At 44.1% G+C, this 16,385-nt stretch overlaps 1 protein-coding gene across 1 annotated transcript; it reads right to left on the bottom strand.

Annotated features, from left to right (window-relative positions):
* Positions 1-311: 311 nt before the first annotated feature.
* On the bottom strand, positions 312-9,222 carry illr4 (immune-related, lectin-like receptor 4; the record flags this gene model as incomplete). The annotated part of the gene is made up of 8 exons (XM_083646051.1): positions 312-654; positions 753-883; positions 1,033-1,184; positions 2,058-2,150; positions 3,239-3,316; positions 4,668-4,799; positions 7,849-7,935; positions 9,156-9,222. The coding sequence occupies 8 exons, from the start codon at positions 9,220-9,222 to the stop codon at positions 432-434; spliced, it is 963 nt and encodes a 320-aa protein (XP_083502177.1). The 3' UTR covers positions 312-431.
* Between the last annotated feature and the right edge of the window lie 7,163 nt (positions 9,223-16,385).

Here is a 16,385-nt window from a genome sequence, read left to right as displayed (position 1 = left end):
GATATGGCTCAGAATAAAGGAGATCAGTGGGGAGATCGTTTGAATGCCGTTTTAAAATGAAGGTGCACATTTAAACACACATGCTCTAGTAACTGTTGGTTCCCTCTATCTATCTAGCCATGTGTTTTTCCAACTCGAGGCCCCTTTTCATTCATTCCGCCCCCCTTCTAAGCTGAGCACTTCAACCCATCAAGAAATCCAGCGCATGAGATTTCATTTCTCTGCTGGCATTGTAAAAAACAAAAAGCATCCCCCCCGCCCCCCCCCTCCACATGTTCCTGCTGCACATGAAGTGTTACATTGTAAGTAACACTTAGTTCTAATCTCTTCCTGAAGTGTTAGTAACCAGTTAAAGCGTTACTGCTCCTTCTGTCAGAAAACTATCAATTCTTTGTTTTGTATCTAGGTTTTGGGCATTATTTCCAATTTGTTCAAATAGGCTCTCGAAATGAACTGGATTCAGTCACATTACATATAGTCAAAGATGTTCCATTTTGTGCTGGTTTCTCACATATACTTTTGTGAGGCGCTTTGCAGGATTTATCAAACCAACACTTCAGGTTTTCAGCACCTCCTTTCTCTCCCATCCTCACACAGTCTTCTCCTTCAGGATTCTTGCCTTTCCAGTTATCAGGCTCTGCTGCACTCCAAAAACTAGAACCAAGAGAAATAAAATAAAAATGTAAACTTGATAAATGAAGAGGCCCAAAAAATGTCTCTGCTGAAATGTTTGTTTATAAAAACAACCAAACCTTTTGTTCATGTTCAAAGCTGTGCCATCCACCCACAACCATTGATCCTCTTGCTGTGAATCCGTCAGTCCAATCCAGAACTTGTCTTCAGGACCTTCCATTTTCTCTCTGAGTGTCAACTCCAAGAATTCCTGGACAAGAAGAGTTGATGGAAATGAGGATACGTTTAAATATTACAGTAAGTTTGAGTGCAGATGAAACACATTTGAAGCTGTAACAATGTATTGAAATGCAGGGCAACAAAGCCAGTCTATCACATAACACAATACTTCAGTCCCACCTGTTCGTCATTGCCGTCTATCGTGACGAGGTCTCCTCCGAGACGTTTGCAGTTTGCCCTGCTCGCATTCCAGGTTAACGTATTGTTGCAGAAAAGGTAACACTTTCCTCCATGAGACTTCCAGCCGTCTTCACATTTTGAACATGCCCCACCTTTCAGAATCGGAATCAAACTTTATTCGCCAATGACAACACATTGGAATGTCACATGGTTAATACGCACCAGTGTGGGCTGCAACAAGACAGACAGAAGTCACTTAAAGTACATTGCAAAGTGCATTGTACGATAAGGTAGAGAGTATGGGGCGCAGAGAGAGGTGATGAAGGAGAATCGGAGGAAGTGAAGGGTGCAGGAAATCCCATTAAAGGGGGCTCTGTTAGCTTTTGTAAGGGATACAAGTTTTTTTTAGTAGGGTATGAAGTAGTTTAGGTGTGTGTGTGTGTGTGTGTGTGTGTGTGTTTGTGTTTTAAGGGATTTAGACTAAGTCGATTGTCTGATCCACACTGGGAGCAGAAAGTGGCAGTAATGCACCAATAAGCTGGATGCCAACCATTGTAAAACAAAGAGAAGAAGAAGAAGACAGAATGTAGGGAAATGGTGGATGGATGAATCCAGAAGGAGGTGGTAATGCAACATAAGGGATGCCAACTGCCATAAAACACCACAGAAGAAGAAGACGACCACTCTAAAAGTCGATTACAATAAATAAAACATTAAACATAAATAAGCTAACAAGATAAGTTCAAATGAAATGAGCTAAACACACACACACACACACACACACACACACACACACACACACACAAAACAACTTTATGGTATAGTAAGTCATTGCAAAAGGAATGCATTATTGTCTGTGTTATCTGTCAGTCCAGTACTGTTACTTATAGAACACTTTTCCTAACACAAGTCACAAAGCCCTTTACAGGAATAAAACAAATAGGCCTAACAATAGAACATGGAATGAGAATAAAAGTTAAAAGCACAAAGATATAAATGTGTGAAGAGCAAAATGTGTCCTTTACCTTTAAAAGGTGTTTTGCAGGAGGACGGTGTGGACGGTGTGGACGGTGTGGTCTGTACCTTGCTGCAAGAAGACCTGCACCTTGCTGCACGATCTGACAGAAAGTTACTCAGTTTATCAGTCTTTTCTTACATATCACTAATACAGAAAAGTAACACGTTTCACAGATGTGCTAACTGGCTGTGATCTTAGATTCTTCTTAAAGGAGAACTTCACCAAAAAACATAGGTGATTTTGAGTTGAGTTGAGTTGAGTTGAGTTGAGTTGAGTTGAGTTGAGTTGAGTTGAGTTGAGTTGAGTTGAGTTGAGTTGAGGACCAGTGATTTCATTCATGCACAAATGACATCACTGCTCCACAACTTAACTCAAATCAACGCTCAATTACTGTCAAACATTTACGGCTCTTTTATTAATTCTGTTTAGTCAGAAAGTAACAGCAGGTTTTGCAGAAACAATGCAGCAAGATCACTCCAAAATACATCAACCAATCAGAGATCATTTTTCTGTTAATATTCATTTAAGGAGGGATGCAAACAAAGTGGGTGTTTTCTATCCAGAACGTGACAGATTTTTAAATGGATCGTACAGCGGTGTGTGGTGGTGGACTGAACCTTTTACAGTGGTTCCCAACCTTACGGTCGCGACCCTAAGTGGGGTCCCTGAAATTCAAATAGGGTCGCCTGAAACTTAAAAAAACAAAAAAACACACACACAATTTAAATCTAGCGAAGATGATTAGGGTCACTTGCGTTTTGTTTTAGTTCAGAGTTTAAAGTGAAAGTGATTATCTCTAAGATTTCAGTTTTGTTCTCTTAGGTGACATCTATGGTGATGAATGGCAATTGCAGGTGAGATCCAAACTGTCACTGGGCTCACTATCAGATGATGACTTTTTTTATGCAAATGTTTGAGATTATAACTTTAAATCAGGATTCTGAGAATAAAGGCGGAGCCGCGGAATTCTGAAAATAAAGTCAGAATTTTGAGATTAAAGTCAGAATTCTGAGGGGAAAAAGAAGCATACATGTGACATCACTGACGATGTCATTGATGATATTATCGACGGTGTACCGGAATTTGAATGTCTCGGGTCCATAGATTTTTGTGATGTCAAAATCGAGTCACGAGCCAAAAAAGGTTGGGAACCCCTGATTTATAGAGTTTCAAGCTCTTACAACTTACCAGTGAGATTCTTTCTCTGATCAGCTGTCAGTGCTTGTTCTGCTTTTAGGCTCTTCTTGGTATCCATGTTGTCATTATCTGTTTTTTAAACACAAAGCAGTCAATCAGGAGAATTCAATTCCTCTGGTGTTTTTACATTCATCTGGCAAGTCAGTCAGTGACTGTGAGAGGGACTGGCAAAAGAACCTCCCTCCCAGATTATCAGAGTGATTACGTTTGTGTTAACAGCCTGTCACTGGTTCACAACGTGGGTCCAGGGACCACCAGTGGTCTTTGAGGGGGTTCCAGGGGGTCCCCAGCAAATTGTTGAATTGCTAAATGTCACCATTATTTAATTTACAAGAAGGTAACACAATTGGAGAATGTAGAAGAATGTAGAGACTATTTTGATTGTAGTTCCTCTGTTCTCTCTCTAACTACAATAGCAATGGAATTCTGGACAAAATCATATCTAAGTAGAAGTGCACTCAGAGAACGCAGACTTCCGCCAAGGCCAATACTGCAGTCTGCGATGATATGCAAATTGTGTGAGTCCGATCGGAACTCTGACCCACCCACATCTACAACCTGTCTATTCCTACTAGCTACGTATACCTACCCTTTTCCCTAGTGCCACCTGCTTTCCTGACCACGCCCCCTCCACCCACCCACATCTCCCCAGCGACTCCCCCTATCCACCGCTCTCTACGACCTTACTAACCCTAGCTATGGTAGCCTAGGTAAACCCAGCCACCACGTGACTGAGAACAGGTCTGAGAGCAGGTCACGTGGGGGATGGGTTTACCCAGGCTATAGCTATGGTCCCTTTTCCCTATCGCTGCCGCCCCTTCCATGACCCGGATCGGATCTGCACCAACATTTTATGGGTTCTTTCTTGGCCCATGCTATACCCTCCCGCAAGTTTCATGAAAATCGGCCCAGTAGTTTTTCCAAAATCCTGAGACAAACAGACAGACAGACTTACAAATGGCACCGAAAACATAACCTCCTTGGCAGAGGTAATAACAATACAAAATATTCTCATATTTGGGTCCGAGAGATAGAATCTCATCAAATGGGGGTCCGTGGCCCTTAGATGGACTAAATTAGGGGTCTTTGATATGAAAAAGGTTGAGAATCACTGGCCTATGCTAAATAAATCAAATAGAGATGTGAACAAATGTGTGACATGTGTGAATTCTGATAACAGATTCCATAACAGATATTTTGCCTTGGCAGTGTTAAAGAAATCATAATAGAAGAACCTCAAATGAAGTGAGTCTCAACATTATTTTCTCTTTTGATTGCGTGATGTGCCATAGACCGACTCTAAAAAGTGTCTCAACATTGTTTTCTCAGCGCAAAACATTTCTTCACGCTGACGTATGTCAAAACCGCCATCTCAGCAGAATGTATTATGAGAAGCACTTTCCACAGGAAGTAGACTCACAGAGAAGTCCAAGAGTGACGACAGCCGCTGCCAAGAGGACGCAGAGCAGCACCAAGGCCACTCGCTCTGCCTTACAGCCGCTGGCCGTCACCTTTGACCCTGGAGTGGAACCCGCTGCTTGCTGGGAAGAATCTGTTGAACAGTTAGAACAGGATAAGTGACTGGAGTTAGTGGAAGTGGGAATTGTTTTGTCGTTTTCTATAGTGAGTGGGTACTGTGCATCTTGTATTTTTTTGTTTTTTCTTCTTTGTTGGTCAACAGAAAACAGGAAGTTTGAAGCAGTGTTTCCTCTTTAGTAGGCTAAACTGGACAGGAGTCAAAACACTGCACTTTTTCCACCGCTGTTTTAAGTCACAATGAAACTATTTCGGGGAGCATCTTGTGTCGGTAATGTGATGTATTTCCTGTTGAAACAGGATGTTACAGGAGTAGGAACAGGAATATTACAAAAGAGATATCGCAAATGCATCCAAGTGGCTACATTTCCTCACAGTCTTGGCCAGAGATGGCCTCCCTCCACTAATTAGTCGTCTTACTCACTGCCTGAACAAAATTTGTTCCAGAGTGTACCTTACTCAATGATACCACCTGCTGGTGAAAGACGGGAACTTCAGAACAATGATAAAAACCATGTCTTGAGGTACAGTGCTCTTGGTTGGGGGGCACAAAGATACAACAAGCTGAGTTTAAGCGAGTTCAAACATGTGCCTGTAAAGTTATTCGAAGAAGAGCTGACATCACCTCACAGACACCTTCACTTCCAAACAGGAGGGAGGAGGCTGCTGTGAACTTGATAAGGGACATGCAGAAAAACCACATCTCCTGATCATGATCTGCTGCCACCAACGCAAGGCAGCTACACTGCCAGAACATTCAAGCAAAGCAAACTGTCAGAGTTTAAGGCCAAAACAAACCGACTGAAAAACTAAACTGTGCATGTCGCCGTTAGCCTATTTAATCAAGCATGTTAAAAGAGCTTGTCAACTCTTTCGCTGAGGCAGGTGATGAGACGTTTGTATGTGTATCCTTGCCTCTTCTTTGATCAACTGTGCAGGAAGTAACCTTTAAAATTGTACTTAATAGTATGTTTTTGTTCTCTTTATCATCTGGAATAGCTCTCCAGAGCAGGGGTGGGTGAGCAATTATTTTTCCTGGGGGTCCACATGAGATACCCAGATTGTTAGCGGGGCCCAAAAAATATTGTCATGCCATAACCTCTAATAATTAGAGGTTATAAAATTAGTCTAATTTTATCACTAGATTTATATAGAAAACATACTGTGCACTTATTCTTCAACATTAGATTGAAAATCACTCCAAACAGCCAATTTAGGTAATCTCATTCATCATTTATTTATTTTCAATTATTATCATCATTAGTGTTATTATTGTTGTTGTTGTTATTATTATTATTATTATATATATATATTTTTTTACTTCATAAGTAAAATTGTGTGGTTTGTCTTTGTCCTCAAGTCCCAGGCCATGCCCAGGTCTGCTCTAGTCATGTGTGGGCTACAAAAGTGTCCTTTTTATGTCTCATGTTTTTATCCTAATGTAACTGATGTTCAATTCACTATACTCTCCTGCAAGCATGAATGAATAAAGTCAGGTCAAGTCACGGTTTTGTTGGTTGGGATTTTACCTCCTGGTACACGATTTTCTGTTTTCTGGAAAGTCAAAGTATGAGATTTTGATAGAAAAATACAAGAAAATATTTTCTTGTTCTTTTTATTTTGACATAAATTGTCAAATACTGTAGGTGTACTGATACAATAGTAAGAATGAGCTAAAAAGGCAAAAAGTTTTTTTTTTTTTTTGTCGACTTCAAGGCAGAGATGCTCACAAGTCAATTTTTCTTTTTTTTCCCACAAGTCTCAAGTCTTTGAGCTCAAGTCCAAGTCAAGTCTCAAGTCTTTGAGCTCAAGTCCAAGTCAAGTCTCAAGTCTTTGAGCTCAAGTCCAAGTCAAGTCTCAAGTCTTTGAGCTCAAGTCCAAGTCAAGTCTCAAGTCTTTGAGCTCAAGTCCAAGTCAAGTCTCAAGTCTTTGAGCTCAAGTCCAAGTCAAGTCTCAAGTCTTTGAGCTCAAGTCCAAGTCAAGTCTCAAGTCTTTGGTCACAAGTCCAAGTCAAGTCTCAAGTCTCTTATGGATGAGCGTGCTATCATCTGCTGCATGCCATCCAGTCTGCTTAGAACACTACAGAGCTAAAACTAAGGAATTCAAAGCATGTACTGCACTATCCTCACTCCTTTATCTATTAGCATACAGTGTCAGCATTGATTGGATGACATCACTATAGAGTTCCTTAATGTTAATGCACCAAAAAAAATTAATAAAAAAATAAAGATTGTTCACAAGTCCCAAACCTCAAGTCCAAGTCAAGTCTCAAGTCTTTGAGGACGAGTCTCAAGTCAAGTCTCAAGACACTGTGAGTGAGACTTAAGTGCGACAAGGACACTCAAGGACACTTCTTCATTCTTTCCACCCCAGCTTGACTTGCCTTCTGACCACTTCTCTCTAATATTCACTGCCTAAGCAACTCACTTGAAACACCGAACCACATGCCGAACCACATCCCCATAAATGAGGCTTGAGGGGAAAGCCCATACTGTATATGGGCCTTACTTCTGTATACTTGATTATGACTTGTTTACTTGAGTACAATAGTGCAAATAATGTGCTATAATACACTAGAATATGCATGTTAATAACTTAATTTGTGTTGCCTAATCTTACAGGAAATGGTTGCCTAACTTCGGTGTTTTCTATTCTTATGGGGACTTTCAGATCCAACAAGAACACTCCCTAACCGCTAACATCAACCCCACTAATGCACTAAAACACTTTGTATCCTTTCCTTCTCAGAGCGTTTTGGTCGATACTTGGTTGTTACGATGTAGTGGAGGTGAAAACCCACCCAAACAAGTTCACCTTCCTTTTAAGGCGGATTTATATATTTAGAATGGAAATTCAGAATATACATAAATGTATGTAGATTCAGACTTAAAGGTTATATGAAGATTTTTGTTGTTGTAAGGGGGGGGACACAGAAATTAATTGTTTTCTGGAAGTATAATTTATGTATTGGTGGTTGTTTTCCTCTTGGTGATCACTGGTTGGAGGTCAAAGTTCACCCACCTTGTTCATTTAGGTAGCACAACATTGTATAGGCCAGTACGTACCGAGCGGGGCGGTGGACGGGCCGTCACGCTGAGCTTTGCAGATCCGGACTTCAGAATACGTGGCTTCGTTCACTGAGGAAACGTTCCCTGCACACAAAGCACCAAACCAATACTGACTAGGGCTGCCTGCAACTAACAATTATTTTCATTATCTATTAACCTGTTGATTATTTTCTGGTCTATTAGTCCAGAAAAAAAAAAAAAAAAAAATCACAAAATGGTGAAACCAGGAAAAGACGAACCAGGAAAAGACGAGTCCGATTTCGTTGACAAACTAACCGGAGGGTTTTTATTGAGAAGAGAACAGATATACAGCCATGATTTTTTGAGAGAGAAGAGAAGAGAAGAGAAGAGAAGAGAAGAGAAGAGAAGAGAAGATAAGAGAAGAGTGAAACAGAGCAGAGCTGTGTGTGTGTGTGTGTGTGTGTGTGTGTGTGTGTGTGTGTGTGTGTGTGTGTGTGTGTGTGTGTGTGTGTGTGTGTGCGTGCGTGCGTGCGTGCGTGCGTGTGTGTGTGTGTGTGTGTGACATCTAGATTGGCCAGCAGAGCGTGACGTAGGCCAGGGCTGCATCCCCCAAAAGTTGGATCGCCCTGAGCGCTCTCGTCGTACGACCTCTGCGTGTTTTTCACACATACCCCCCTATTTTCCACTCAGCATTTCATTTACTCATTACTGGGTTGGGTTCACACTTCATGCATTTTTCACACACACACACACACACACACACACACACACACACACACACACACACACACACACACACACACACACACACACACACACACACAGAAGTTGTGAACATGCCTTGTGGTGAGGAGGATTCTACCAGAGATTAGCTCAACTGAAAATACATGCTGATGTAGGTAACACTAGCATGGCAGCATGATCATATCATTTTTAGTAGCTATCCTATTCATATCCTACTTAGGCTAATATTCTAGGTCAATATTGGATTCATGTAAATACAGTACGTTAATATTCCCATGAAGTAGACCTATAGATTCAAAATGTTATTTTATAATGTTAGGAGTGTGAACTGGTCAGTTTTGATATACATAAACATATGAAGAGTTTTACAGTTTTACAGGTCTTTGAATGTGTCCGACAGACAGACAGACAGACAGACAGACAGACAGACAGACAGACAGACAGACAGACAGTCAGTCAGTCAGACAGACAGACAGACAGACAGACAGACAGACAGACAGACAGACAGAAAGACAGACTAAAAATCAACCAGCCTTATAGGAATAAATTGTTAAGAAACATGGTAAACAAAAATGTCCTGTATCAGAGTTGAGACTCACCCCCAGATTTGCCCTGTGCCCTTTTGGGGCTCTTGAACTTCACATCAGAGTACACCACATCAGACATGATCACACAGCTGTGAGAGCATCAAAGATGTTAAGACAGTGACAGTCCACCAGAATCAACTTCCTTGCTCAACACAAGGAAGAGGAGGCGGCTTAAGAAAGTCTTCTTCCCCATTTTTTTTAGATGTTTAAATTGCATGCGTGACCTCAGAAATAATGTTATTATTTATCATCATAAGGAGGAAGAAAGGTAAATTTTAGTGGAAAAAGTGCCAAAATAGGCTGACCACGGCGCTATCATCCACAATGCAATTATGTCATGTCCAGAGTATCTGCTACGACAACAATCTGTGTATAAGATATATAGTAAGGTTGACAGCACAACCCTGTGGTGTACCAATACAGGTGGGGAGAAGGGGAGGGAGGGGAACAGGCACTGCACTAGACTCTAATCAGCATGTAATGTATAATCAGCAGCGATAGGATTCATGACATCACTGATGGCAATTCTATACTAGATAGATTGAGCGTCTGCTCACCACCTCAAGCTGGGTCTGGGTTCGATTCCCACCTGGGACGCTGTGGGCGCTGGAGTTGTGACCCCCCCATATCTTCAGTGCCTACTGCCCAGGTGGGCTATCTCGTCGAAAGGGCCTTTCTGTGTGGAGTTTGCATGTTCTCCCCGTACCCCCCAGGGGGTTCCTCCGTACATAACCCCCCACTAAAAACATGCAGAAGATCGTCATCCGACCAGTGACGACAACATCTGAAGTTGGTCCAATGATGGTCCAATGAAGGTCCCTTCATCCCTCCTGCTCCTGGCCTATCTCTTTTGATCTCGCGAGGTTATCCATCTTGCAAGCAAGTTTACTCCTGGCCTGCCCCCTGGAGGAAAGGACAAGCCTGGATGGGTCAAATGCAGAGGACATATTTCACCGGCCACCGTCAGCATGAGTGTGTGTAGTGGCCGCATGCATGTGTTGTAGTGTGTTCATGTGACAATAAAGACGGGCTGCCGTCTGAAATCGTGTTTAAATTGTAAGACAGAGCTACTCTTCCTCCCAGGGAAATACTGCCCTCTCCATCTCCATTGACAACACTACTGTGTTACCCTCTCAAACAGCTAAGAACCTTGGGGTGATCCTAGACAACCAGCTGTCCAGCTCGGCCTACATCGCAGCGACAGCCCACTCCTGTAGGTTCTCCCTGTACGACATCCGCAAAATCCGTCCGTTTCTCACGAGAGAAGCGACACAACTCCTGGTCCAGACACTTGTCATCTCCCGCCTGGACTACTGCAACGTTCTTCTGGCCGGCCTACCTGGCTGCCTCTGACATCCGGCCGCTCCAGCTCATTCAGAACGCTGCAGTCCGTCTGGTGTCCAACAAACGTAAATTCTCTCACGTCACTCCCCTCTTCCGGGACCTTCACTGGCTTCCCATCTCGGCGCGCATCAAATTCAAGACACTGGTACTGGCCTACAGGGCGGTACACCAGACAGCTCCTCTGTATCTACAATCTATGGTCAGGCTCCAAACCTCTCACCGTTCCCTCCGCTCCTCCACCAGTGCAGGTCGCCTTGCTCCGCTACGTGGGCTCAAAAGTCGCTCATCTCGATCGCAACTCTTCTTGTCCCTGGCTGGCACCACAGTGGTAGAAGCAGTGGTCGAATTGGGGGGGAGCTAAGGGGAGCTGAGCTCCCCTAAGAAGGACATTGGCTCCCCTGAAAGACTGCTTTGTGAAATGTAGGGGGAGCTCTAAAATATTGGCTGTTTCTTTTTCAGACAGGTTATAGAGTTCGATTTTCTGTACTGAAATAAATAATACTACAAATACGTCAAAGTTGTGTCTTTATTTTGCTCTAAATCGCTTATTAACGTTCACACTTCGATGTTTATTATTTCTATTCCTGCTGGGGCCATCCATGCGTGGCGGCGCTGCAGTCAAATCCCTCACCTAGTTTGCACGTTTGACTTGTCTTTACTTGCCGGCTGTATTTGAAACTTTAAAAAATAAAAACAAACCGTGATGGCATCCTGGGCGATTGGCGAAAATGTCTAAACGAAATCAACCTAGCCTCGCACAATTTGGGTTTGCCAAGAAACCTAAAACGACAACTAATGTTGAACATTCTGCACCCGTGCTTCGCGTCAGCTCAGAGGGGGAGAGATCAGCTGTGTCAACCGCAGCACACAGCAACGCACCAGGGACGTCTACAGCGAGTTTGCCGAACAGGCAGCCGGTACGAGAGCCGCTGGTGGTTGATGTAAACATCAGCTCGGACTCAGGAGAAGAGAGCGAGGCTCTATGGGACGTTCACAATGACAGCTCGGAGGAGAGTTCAGGTGCTGAGCCGTCGGTTGACAATAATAATGACAGCTTGGATGAAGAGAGCGAAGCTTCAGTAGCCGCTCCTGCTGCAGCACCAGACGGCCCCGCGGACCCCGCCCCCACCACAGACAGGTATTTATTTTAGAAACATTATTCTAGAAATATTTTTTGTTAATTAATATTTAATTTTACAGCATATTGATTGTATAGGTTATACAGGATTCTTGAAGGGGTGTTTTGAGCAGAAAAAACGTTGCCTGTGTGTCCCCTTGCTGCTTTTCTTTACTCTGATTAATAAATGAGTTCGATCATCCAAAGGGCTAGTAGAATGTTTTTCACAGGGTCTTTAACCCAGCAAGCACCGTTCTAAAAGAGGAGCAAATGATACATTTGTTTATTTATATTGAGACCCGTTATGTTGCCAAATTGCATCAATTAATTTGCTTCAAAGTGAAAATTTCCCCCCCCGTCCAACCCCTCAAAAAATTGGGCTCCCCCAGGACCCATGGTCCAATTCGAACCCTGGGTAGAAGGAGCTCCTCCCTTCCGTCAAGTTGGCCGAATCACTGCCCATCTTTCAGCGAAGACTAAGAACACACCTTTTCAGGCTCCACCTTGGCCCATCTTGAACTAACATCTCTCTCTTTCTAAAAAATCATCATCATTCCTTCTCAAACTACTTTCTACAAGTGCGACTCTATTCCTTCAAAAAGTTGTAGCTGTCATAGATTGTTTTGCATAGTTTCTCTACTGTTTAGAAAATGTGATATTGTAAGTCGCTTTGGATAAAAGTGTCTGCCAAATGACGTAATATCATGTAATGATCTCACTGTGTTCACGCGTGTCATCACACTTTATGGTGTGATATCACTGATGACATCGCAATTATCACTGATGACATCATCGTGTTCGGACAACATCAAACAAGAGACTCCGCCAGAGGCTTTGTGTAGTACAACTTATGTGAGAATTTGGCTGATCAGCTTTTTCCATTAGATCTAACATCTGGAACTCTATTCCCAGTAGTATCAGACAAAGCCCTCATTTAACCCATTTTAAATTACAATTGAAACCGTAGCTGAAATCCCAACAATGCTGAAATCAATTAACCCCCGATACCAAGAAGTACACCTTTTTATCTTAATTGTGTGTGTTGTATTTTGTCTTCATGTACAAGAATTGTATATGAACCAGATTTGCACTGTAATAACTAACTGTAACTGTTTTAATGTGTTTTTTTGCAGATGAAATTTAGCTTCCTAGCTAATTCTGGGACAGTTTCTGACTGTCTATTGTCCCTGTCAAATGAATGAAATAAACTAGTGCAGTGCACTGCCCACTCACTCACTCACTCACTCACCTGGTGTGTCTTTCTCTCTCCAGGTGTGTGTCTCTGTCTCCTGGTGTGTGTCTCTCGCTCACGGTGTGACTCAGTCTCTCTCCTGGTGTCTCTCTCCACATGAGCAAGCATTTGGCAAAAAGAGAAAAGTCTTATTCGACATTCAGTGTGCGCTATTATATGAAAGTAAATATTTAAAATGCCGAAAGCACAGCCAGTGTTATGGAAGTTGGTGCACTGTTGAGAGAAAAGAATATGGGATTTTGATCGGTAGTTGCCACAAAAATAAGCAATGTCACCACAGGGATTTGAACCCTGTCCCAAACCAGGAGTCCACACCAGTGACTTGTGCTTTTTGAGGCAACAGCCTACCTTATTTGTGTCTCAGTAAATCAGTTCACACACTGTCTAACTTCTAACTATCTGTGGGCATGTTGCTACAGTGTTTATATGCACAAAATAATGTGTGTTGTTATCAACTGTTATTGCTAACAATGGCTAGCCTGGCTACTTATCTGGGGTCCACCCGCTATGCCGACCACCCGCAATGCCGACCTTAGGTTTAGGCGTGGGGGTGGGAGTAGGTTTTGGGTTAGGGTCTGGGGGAGGTTAGGTTTAGGCATGGCATGGGGGGAGGTTAGGTGTGGCGTGGGGGCTGGGAGAGGTTAGGTTTTGGGTTAGGGTCTGGGGGAGGTTAGGTTTAGGCATGGGGGGAGGTTAGGTTTGGCGTGGGGGCTGCAAGAGGTTAGCTCCACCGACACGCTGCACGCCGCCTCGCTCAGCTGGTTCTGCTTGTGGGCTATCGGCATTGCGACCTGTCGGCACTGCGGCCTGTCGGCACATAGACGCAGCAGCACTTATCTTATCCAGCAGATGGAGCCTGACCTTCCCACACAAAATAAAAACACACAATAAGGTATGTTATTAAAGACAGAAACACAGAATGTGGTTCACAAAATAGGCTAGTTGTTTGCTTTAAGCCCTGCTGCTGGCCAGAGCGCATTCTGTTCTCTAGGCAGAAATACATCATTAAAACAATACTAATAATATAATACTAATACCACTACTACTACTAATAATAATAATATTAAAAATAATAAATCTGCTATTATCTAATGCATTTTCAGCAGCAGTGTGAATACACTTGATCTACACTACAGTCCTCAATGCACAGCAGCTTAGCCTACCAAGTGAGCTTTGATGTACAGTAGTGTTAGCCATACAATGTTGTAGCTTTCTGGCTAGCTAGCTAGCTGGCTGGCTCAGCTGCTAACGTACCTACCGGTGGCTAGCGGTGGTAGCTAACGTTAGCTTCAGGTGCTAACATGTCTGCCGCTCCAAGTTTCACAATTGGCGAGTCCATGTACTCATGGTACCATGTGTTGTTTCTTGTACTGTAAATTGATGCAGCAGGTTGCGTTCAAGAACAGCGTACGTCATCGTGACGTCATCTTCACCTGCTACGCATGGTCACATGACCCAAAAGGGCCTATCACAGGAGTGGATCCAGACACATCAAGCCTATAAAAGTTAGCAGCGCCAAACATTTTTAGCAGTTGGGTGAAATGAAAGCTAGTGATAAGTCGACAATTCCACCGAGAGAGACACGACAGAGAGAGACGCTACAGAGAGAGACGTTGCAGAGCCAGTTATCGTCCAAGTTCAAGACACGGCCATCACATTTCAAACTGCCGCCGCTAGAGAGTACTGTGTGCGCTAAAATGTCGTGCGTTCATTATAAATTTTCTTCCAAACTGTGCCATAACACAGTTAATTTTGACGGGCTCCACATCACAGCCAACACACTCAAACGGCAGATTATGGTTAAGGAGCGTCTCAATGCCAAAAGATGTGACTTGCAGATCACGGATGCACAGACTAGACTCGAGTATATCGATGAAGCCCAGATCCCTGCATACTCGTCGGTGATCGTCCGCCGCACACCGGTTGGTGGCGTTGCAGCTACAGGGAAAACATTTATCGTTGGTCGTTCTCTCACAGCTCTGGTCAGAGCGTCGAGGCCAACTGATTCATGCCCACTGTCACTGGCCGAAGCCGCCCAACTCATCTCTCTGTCCAACCAGCAGTCACTTGATGCGGAGGCGTTCATTGCTCAGGATAACCAATCCTCCTCTGAGGATGACCCACTCCCCGATGAACTGCTACTCTGCCCAATCTGCGACCACCTGATGACCGATGCAGTGATCATAGCCTGCTGTGGGACAAGTTACTGCGACGACTGCATCAGGATCACCTGGCTGAACTCGGAGGAGCACACCTGCTTCAGCTGCAAACAGCATGTTTCTTCACCCGATAACCTTATTGCCAACAATGCACTTCGGCACGCTGTCGACAGCTTTAAGAAAGAGACAGGTTATGTGGTCAAACATCATGGGCGCAAGGAGCTGTGCCAAGCGGCCCCACCCCCACCCCGCCCACTCAGGACTCGGCCCTCCAGACAGCAGGACCCGCTAATAATGGACAACATCGCGCACCCACCTGCTGCCAGCGTACCCACCCCCACCACTATGCCTCCAGCACAGGTTCTGCTTACGCAGCCTGCGGACCCCCTCTCCTCCAGACATATGCACCAGACATATGCACCTCCAGGTCCTCCTGCCCCTGCAGTCTACTACCCACTACCTCCACCACAGTATGCGCTTCCCTACTTCGCTGCCTACTTCTCTCATGTCCCTCCACCTCCAGTTACTTACCAGCCCCAGTCTGTCTTCTTCAGCCCTGGACCACCAGGGGTAAACCCTCCCTGGGTTCCCCCTGGTGCCCAGTCCCCTCTTGGCCCGCTGCCCCCCTCACCAAAGAGACGAAGACGGTCTAGGTCCTCCAGTCGATCCAGACGCAGCAGTCGATCCCGTTCACGCTCCGGTGGCAGGTACCCGGCACACTCCCCCTTCTCTCGACGCAACGGCCGCAGTAATGGATGCTCACGTAGGCCTGCACGGCGGTCTCCTTCTTCAACAAGGTCTACAACAAGGTATCGTCGCTCACGCTCACCGCATTCTCCTCCCCCATATCGAGGAGGAGGCTGGGAGGGAGGGGAAAGAGGAGGAGGAGGAGGAACCTACAGGTCCAGGTCACGATCTCGCGCTCCTGGTGGAGGATGCTGGAGCCACAGCCATGGTGGCAGAAAGCCACCTGCTCGAGAGCCATCCTCCACCCCCTATGGACTGAAGAGGCAGAGGCGCAGGAAGGACAGTGTGGAGACGTCACCGTCCGAAGACGAGCTCCACCACCTCAGACCAAACCGTTATGCCATTGTTTAAAAAAACATTACTACCATTGACTGTATATAGTTGTTGTTACATTGTTGTTGTTTTTTTACTTTCCCATAGCCTAGAAGTTCAAATGTAGGCTATGTCACATAATGTATTATTCAATGTATTATTATTGTTATAGGCTACCATGTAGCCTAATGTATCAATCTTATGCCTTTCTTACCCATGCCTTCTTATTCCTTTCTATATTCCCTTCAATAAAATGTTTTTTTTTTACCACAAAAACAAATAAAAAACACAAAAAAACTTACTGTCTCGCG

Source organism: Poromitra crassiceps (assembly GCF_964638095.1).
Source record: "Poromitra crassiceps genome assembly, chromosome: 11".
Lineage (NCBI taxonomy): Eukaryota > Metazoa > Chordata > Actinopteri > Beryciformes > Melamphaidae > Poromitra > Poromitra crassiceps.
The sequence above is the reverse complement of the archived record's forward strand: the minus strand, read 5'-3'. Positions and strand labels throughout refer to the sequence as shown.